General features: G+C 43.8%; 1 protein-coding gene across 1 annotated transcript; it reads left to right on the forward strand.

The window, feature by feature from the left end:
- The first annotated feature begins 845 nt into the window (after positions 1-845).
- On the forward strand, positions 846-3576 carry LOC131885673 (esterase FE4-like). The gene is made up of 5 exons (XM_059233788.1): positions 846-934; positions 1127-1305; positions 1529-2808; positions 2895-3023; positions 3107-3576. The coding sequence occupies exons 2-5, from the start codon at positions 1129-1131 to the stop codon at positions 3186-3188; spliced, it is 1668 nt and encodes a 555-aa protein (XP_059089771.1). The 5' UTR covers positions 846-934; positions 1127-1128; the 3' UTR covers positions 3189-3576.
- Positions 3577-8240: the final 4664 nt, after the last annotated feature.

Below are 8240 nucleotides of genomic sequence, written 5' to 3' on the forward strand. Positions count from 1 at the left end.
GTTTTTGCAAAAACCTGTTGTGGATTAATCTGGCGAAAAATGAGCTTTGGGATAGTTTTGAAGAGCAAAAAAGATCATAATATTTGTTTGTGTCTAACAATTTCCGAATCACTCTGACAGATATCGCATGCGTGTTATTTCTCAGCACTTCCACCCACCCAAATACTATCCCTTGCTTATGCAGTTGAATTAATAATATTCAATAAAATCTGACCTAGTTCAAATTTTTAAGAGAAAATATCTTCAAATCTGAAAGGAACTGTTACATAATTGGCTCACCAACAAGAAAAGCATTGGCAAGCACAACACAAATCCGTCCACGATAATCTATTCGGTTAGTAAGCATTGAAACCTACAATTTCTAACCAAAGAGGAGGGGGGAGGGCTACGAGGAAGTACTTCTTCGCAATGGACTGCGAGACTTGTCGGTCTCTGGGTTGTGCCACGTTCGAAACCGTTCAACCAACCAGAGTAGTCCAAGGCATTCACCTGTCACACATGTACATGGCAAGAATCAGTTATGCTCTTACAAATCTAATACATTGGACATAGGTTACTGTTCATTGTATTTTAGGTAAAATGATATTTGCATCAAATGATTTCAGTAAGAAATGTCTCGTAAAGAAACCATCGAATAACGGAAAACATGTTTTAGACAATTTATAATATATGACTGCTCAGAAACTTGAAAGAGATTTTCTTTAAATTTGAATTTAGTCGACACGCACTTTTCATGAAATGCTTCTTGAAGAGGCATGGTTACATATTTGAAGCCATATAAAGCGTTTAGCCCAGGTACTACAGGATGTTTTCTCAGCAAATTTTGCCGAAACTCGGTCGCCAGCGAAATCTACGAACCATCTTCGTAGTTGCTTGGAGAGAGTGAACGAGGCATCAAATATTGTACTGACCTACCACGAACACACAACTTTCGGTGAGTTTTAAATCCACTTACAAGTATTCCTGACATCTTTTTTTTCCTAATGTTGAACAATTTTATTAACTTGAGGTTTTCGTTTGAGATTGGGGATTTAGTTCTAAATCATAGTATCACAAAATTTCTGACAAACAATAAATGACATAAGAAAAAAGTTGGCACATTAATATCTTTGATGGATATTTTCAGACATGAGGACTTTTATGTTGGCTTGTTTCGCCGTTTTGGCCGCAGCAGAAGATGTGACGGTCAAAATCAAGCAAGGCGGAGTCAAAGGAAACCGACAAGACCACGATCACGGCCAATACTATTACGCCTTCAAAGGTATCCGATATGCCCAACCACCGACAGAAAAACTCCGATTCCAGGTAAAAATAATTTATAATGATATGCGATCATTAAGAAGTAGCACGTGTAGTGAGTTCGTTGGTGAAATGATTCTTAAAAGACGGATGTTTATCGCTAGGTTAAAAACTGATTGACTTGTCATTGTCGACAGGTAAAGCAGAAAATGCTGTGTACTGACGTTGGAGAAACCAACTTGACACTCTGCCTGATTGAATGCTTGTAATTTTTGTTTTTCCGTTGTAGGCTCCCGTAGAGGTCGAGAACTGGACCGGAGACTTTGACGCCACTGATGATGGTAACATTTGCCCTCAATATGACATCTCACATAGCAGAGCCGTGGGTGACGAGGACTGTCTTAACCTCAACGTGTACACGCCCAAGTTGGACAACAAGAAGCGAGCTGTGATCGTGTACCTCCATGGCGGAGCATTTATCATGGGAGGCGGTGCCTCTTACTTTTTTGGCCCCAACTATCTCTTGGAAAACGATGTGGTCTTGGTCACTTTGAATTACCGCCTGGGACCTCTGGGATTTTTGGCCACCGAAGATAAGGCTGCCGGTGGCAACTTTGGTATCATGGATCAAATTTTGGCTCTTAAGTGGGTCAAGGCTAATATTGAGAAATTCGGAGGGGATGCCAGCAAAGTGACTTTGTTGGGAGAGGATTCTGGTGCCGCTTCTGCCACTATCTTGGCCATGAGTCCAATGGCCGAAGGTCTTTTCCATGGCGTTATTGCCTTGTCCGGAAACGCTCTTTGTGATCAATATATGCAAACTAAACCCCAGGAAGCTGCCGCAGACCTCGCCACTCGTTTGGAGTGCTCCTCGGAAAAGGGATCTGATATCGTTGACTGCTTGAGACGCCAGACTCAACAAGACATCATCCTGAAGTCCAATGACATGTACATGTTCTTCTCCTTCCCAAGATGGTTTGTTCCCAATGTGGACGGAGTGGTCTTGGCCGATACCCCTGAGAACCTCTTGTCTCAAGGCCGATTTGCCAAGGTTCCCTTCATTATTGGTCAAACTAAAGACGAGGGGGCCTTCTTCTACCGACTCACTCTGAACTCCTTCAACAACGGCGTGTATGACGACAACTTCATTGACCACAAGCTTCCCCGAATCCTGCCCGTCCTCTCCAATTTTGATTCCAAACTCTACCCTATTACTCGCCAAGTTCGTAAGAAGTATTTCGTGAACGTGGACATGGAGAACGAGGACGAGTTCCGACCTAAATACGTGGAATTCCTTACCGATTTGATGTACACTCGTTGTACCGACAAGTTCGCCAAGATCTTGGCCAACCATTCCGTTCCTACTTACGAGTACTCCTTTGATTACCGTGGCCAATACTCGATCGTTAACCTTCAGGGCGAACAAGTGGACATGGGCGTGGCTCATGGCGATGACTTGCAATACATTTTCGCCGACATCTGGGGTGAAGAGTTGACCATGTCCAGCGCTGACAAGAAGTTCGTCAAGAACGTGTTCACTCCCATGCTCACAAACTTTGCTAAGACAAGGTACGTATACATCAAGTGTTTCACAGGTTGCGTGATCGAGAATCTGTAAAGTTCGTTGAATTATAAACTGTCAATTTCTTTTCCAGTGTGCCCACTCCTCAAATTACTGATATGATCAACGTGGCTTGGGCTCCATTGGCTCCCAACAAGAACAAGGTTTATCACATCGGTTCCAAGCTCTCAGTGGATGAGAACTGGAAGAAAGACGCTCTTAAGTAAGTATAATACGACCAAACGAACTTACTTACATTTATTGTCAAAGCATGCATTGATAACAATGTATTTCCTTTTCTTCCAGGTTTTGGTCAGAGGATATTCCAAATATTTTCAATAAGAAATCAAAGAAGGCTGAGAAAAAAGCTGCCAAGGAAGAGCTTTAAATGACGATCTAGCCAGTGATATTCATATATTTAAATTGATACCATCTGTATTGAGGACAAAGTTTGGCATTAAAGCTATAATACCAATCTTGAGAAAAGTGTCCTAGCCTTTGAAGCCTTTTTTACCCTCCTATTCAGAGGGTCAAATCTATAAACGATAAATTTTCACCCCAGGAACAAAAATTTGGGACAACTTGCTCACAACAACGTCACAAAAATCTTCCAAACGTTTTGAAAATGATGACTAATTTCATACTTAGCTCATTGTTCCGGTACTCTCAAAAATACTCATGTTGTACATAAACGTGTGCTTTACAAGAGAAATGGAATAAACACAGGTTGGACGTGTCTTCGTCCGAATATAAAAGGAAAAGGGTAGCACTTTGTTGCATTCTCATGGCTCGGAGCGTTACTTCAAAACTAATTAATCAATGACCTAGAAATAAACTGCACTTGAATCAGAAACGTCAACGTGTAAAGAGACGGTTTATGGAACGTTACATGGCGCAGTCGGAGTAAACCGCTAAGGCGGAAGAACACGCCCACATAAACGCCACATAAACGCACAAAGTATCAGTGCCTTAAGACAGCCATCATGGATAAACAGGCCGACATGGACATTACTAAGGTGAAGGCGTCTATTAAATCACACAAAGGACATTTCACAAGAGATAAAAACCTCATCAATCAGGCTATCACTGGAGACTATATTGATAAGGAAACGGTTCGGGATTTACTAAAGTGCCTCCAAACACGGATTGGATCAATCGGCGAGTTATGGAATAGTGTGGTGCTAATTGATGGAAGTCAAAACCTGGCCCAGGACAAGGACATTCTCGAGCTAACGGAGCAATATGGAAGAGCAGTACGGAGTAGCGCGTCCGCTATGCAGAGGAGTGGATCAAGGCCAGGCGATAGCGGGTTGAGCAACGTAGAACAGTGACATCAATTTCGTTTGGCAAGCGATCTTAAACCCCCATGCTATTGGCTAATGACAAACCACTTGCAATGAGGTCCTGGATTGACAAGTTTAAGTCATATCATGCAACTTCGCATATGTAGATAGTGGGGATTGGAGAACGAAAAGGCATTCTTTTTGGCCCAATTAAGTGGTGAGCTGCATACCACGATGAAGAAGAGATTGGAGACGGTTATAAACATCAATGAATGCTATCAATTGTTGGAGACGCGATTCCTTGAGCTATATCTGCTATTCCGCGGTCGTTTGACATACAAGCAATTGAAGAAGAAGCAAGGTCAGAAACTGACGGATTTCTACAACGAGATGCGATGCATTGGAGATGAGGCGGAACTGGAAAGATTAACTATTGATGAGCGATATATGTTTGAATTGATAATGGCTTGCCGTCATGAAACTGAGTGTTTCCTACGACTGCTTGAATTGAAAGATCCAACGCTCAAGATGGTCCTGGAAACCGCTACTGCGGTGGAAGCCGCGCGGGAGACCAGGGAACAGGCAGTGCCACATCTGACACTGATTGCAGCAGAATCAGATATGAATGGGGTATGCTTCAACTGTGGTCAGAGGGGACATATTGCTCGCTTCTGTAACAAGCGGGAAAACTCTAGGGGCAGGAGTTCATCCCGTGATAGGGCAGGAAAGGAAAAATCTGGAAGAGCTCAAGACAAATCCAATAGCAGGGATTGATCATATCAAAGGTGGAATGACCGTGGAGAAAATGGAAGAGAATGGGGACGGATTTCAAAACGACATGTTGAGTACGCAAGGATCGTAGCCCATCCACGGCAAGGATATCGGTGGTCACTCCATTGTTGGATCAGATCCCAAAAACCTCAATTGTGACTCTAGCTTGTACCTTTTCATCTGGAAGAGAAGAGCAAGTGATAGCTATCTTGGACACAGGAGCGTCTCGGTCCGGGTTTCTGATGGGCAAGCTACCAAGAGGTGAGATCCCAATGCCATCTCATACAAAGCTTATAGCGGCTAACAGGTCAACAATATCTAATGATGGATCGGTGGAATTAGAGATATCCACAAAGACGGCGAAACACGTGACAATTTCAGCAGTAGTCTCCACAGATCTCCGTGGACCAATGTTGATTGGATTTAAGGACATGGTTGCTGGTAGAGGAGTCACAAATGACAAAGTGAACAATATTGAGAAAGTCAGGGGTGATTTTTCTGATATTTTGGTGGACTCACTTGGGAAATCTGCAGGAACCATGGGGCCTAATAAGCACATTCACATGGACGAATCGGTTGGCGTGAAACTATGTCAAGTGACGACCTCAAGGATGGTGCCAATACGTTTGAAAAAGATGACGGATGATCTGATTGATGAACTGCTTACGGACGGTGTTATAAGCCCATGCACCGAGCCACCAGTTTGGACATCCCCGGCGCATTTTGTTGAGAAAGTGGGTGGAAAAAAGTCCGTTTGGTTACAGACTACCAACAACTTAGTAAGGCTGTACGTCGACCAATCCATCCCTTTTCTTCGCCACCAGATTTAATCAATCAGGTCAAGCCAGATTCTGCATGGTTTGCTAAAATTGACGCGGTACATAGTTATTTTCAAATACCATTGGATCCCAAAAATGCACTACTAACTGCATTTCTTCTACCAAGAGGAAAATTCATTTACAATGTGGCTCCGATGGGATTTATTGCTATTTAAGTTCTGATGAATTCAACTTATGATCAGACAAGGCAGTGGAAGGCTTAGAATATCTTCTCACAATCGTAGATGGCATGCTGGTTCAAGCACCTACGAGAGAGTTATGCTTCAGTCGCCTACAGGAAGTGTTGCTTCAATGCAGAGAAGCTGGGATAAAATTATCAGTTTCGAAACTGGCTATTGGTCAGAAGATGAAGTTTGCGGGTTTTGTGGTCAGCCCGGAGGGTGTTCAACCTGATCCAGACAAAGTCGTAGCAATCTCTGAATTCCCCACACCAAAAAACATCACGGACCTAAGATCCTTTTTGGGGCTTGCCAATCAGCTTGGCCACTTCATCCCTGACCTGGCACATTCCACAGTAAAATTGCGTGAACTCACAAAGAAACGAAATGCGTTCGTTTGGCTCGATCAAAATGACCAAGAATTTCGACATGTCAAAAACATATTTTTTTTTTAAAAGTCTTTATTGCGAGATTCTGCTTCTCATTGGATCACAATAGTTTTACAATTTGTTCAATTATGCTCTCCAACCATGGTCAAACCGTTTGATCCTTCACTTACAACGGAACTATTGACGGATGCATCAAGGTTGCACGGCCTTGGATATGCTCTAGTGCAAGGGGACATTAGTGGCAACCCTCAGGTAATTCAATGTGGATTGAGGTCCTTGTCACCGGCTCAGGCGAATTAGCTCAAAGTACTATTTCTATTTACGTGGACTGTGGGGTTTCAAAATAGCCACTGATCATCGTCCTTTGGTGGGGATTTTTCAGAAGCCTCTCTCCGCAATTATTAATGATCAACTCCAACGCATTTGGGAGAGCTTGGTCATGTACGTGTTCAGTGTGGAATGGAGTGCGGGGAAAACTCACCACATCGCGGACGCACTCAGTCGAGCACCACCTTATTTCCCTGCTGATCACGATTTAGACGTTGCAGTGTGTTCAGCGATTGACACATCTGATCCAGCATTCCATCTTATCATCGGAAATGTCGATGATGAATACGTACAAGGCGCTTCGCGATTGTGTTTCATCAGATGTGGAATTTTCGGCCGGCCTTAGTCCATACGTTGGTTTAGCTGATGGACTCCGTGTGGAGTATGGAGTTCTCTTGCATGGATCGCGGCTGGTAGTTCCTCAACCTGCAAGAAAAAGGATTTTGGACTTGCTTCATGCCTTGCATTCTGGAGTGACCAAAACATGTACACTTGCTCGCCAGCTTTTTATTTGGCCAGGAATGCAAAATTATATTAAGGTCAAGATTGCCGGATGTGAAGCTTGTATTGGTTGTCTTCCCTCTCAGACGGCTGAAACAATTTTGGTGGACGAGGCCGAATATCCTATGGAGAAGGTTGCCGCTGATCTGTTTGAGTTAGAAGGACGGCACTATATATTACTTGTGGACAGATTTAGTGGCTATCCGTTTGTTAAGTGTATACGTGATCTGCCAAGTGAGTCAGTTTGTAAAAGTCTGCTGAACTGGTTTCTTCAATTCGGTTTTCCGATAGTTATTAAAAGTGACAATGGACCGCAGTTTGGGCGTCATTTTAAGGAATTCTGTAAACTCCATCACGTCAAGCATGAGACGTCATCGCCCTATCACGCTCGCAGTAATGGATTGGCAGAATCGGCAGTCAAGTCTGTCAAGCATTTGCTCCAGAAGGTGAAGGGTTAACAAGCTTTTTGGGAGGCTTTATTGGAGTGGTGCCTCACTCCCCGGGCCGACGGGTTTAGCCCGGCATATGGGTTTTTGGGTCGCAATATTCGGGGAAAATTGCCAGATGCGCGTGACCCTGTTCAACCCCCAGGTGATTTCGTTGCCGCTAGACGGGTCTAACACGGGCGTGAGCTCGGATCAAAAGCAACGAGAAATAGTATATTTTGGTTTCCTAATTTGCTATTGTTTTTCACAGAAATGCATGTGGAGAGAGGAAACCCGATTGAAGTCATAGAATACCACAACGGGCTACCCGACGGACATCTCTAAGGTATGATAGAGGCGTCGAGTTGCCCCCTTTCAAGTGGGCGACTCCGTGATTTACCAATCGCCTAGCGACAAGAATTGGTTGGCGGGTGGCACCATTCTGGCTTCGTTCTATGGTGGACGATCTTATCTCATTGGTACCAAAGCTGGAGGCGAATTCCGTCGCAACGGGCGATTTCTTCGACCTTTTGTCAGACAACAATTACCTGGGGTTGCAGATGAAATGAATCGGCCGGATCAGGGCGATTTCGGTTGTTCTTGTTTATCTTCCCCGTCTCGAGATCAACCGGTGCCACATCGAAGTGAGCGCCTCCTCCGGCGTCAAGTCTCTTTTGTGTCGACTCCATTGATTTCGGATTTGTAGTTCAAAAATATTGGTTTTAGTTGTGTTTATATTTTTTACTT

Source organism: Tigriopus californicus, chromosome 8 (genome assembly GCF_007210705.1).
Source record: "Tigriopus californicus strain San Diego chromosome 8, Tcal_SD_v2.1, whole genome shotgun sequence".
Taxonomy (NCBI): Eukaryota; Metazoa; Arthropoda; class Copepoda; order Harpacticoida; family Harpacticidae; genus Tigriopus; species Tigriopus californicus.

Bases quoted from the DNA above. Each gene is read 5' to 3' on its own strand.
- LOC131885673 (XM_059233788.1), top strand. From the start codon at position 1,129: ATGAGGACTTTTATGTTGGCTTGTTTCGCCGTTTTGGCCGCAGCAGAA. The intron at 1,306-1,528 runs GTAAAAATAATT...TTTCCGTTGTAG, and splicing joins CAGAAAAACTCCGATTCCAG to GCTCCCGTAGAGGTCGAGAA. The intron at 3,024-3,106 runs GTAAGTATAATA...CTTTTCTTCCAG, and splicing joins TGGAAGAAAGACGCTCTTAA to GTTTTGGTCAGAGGATATTC.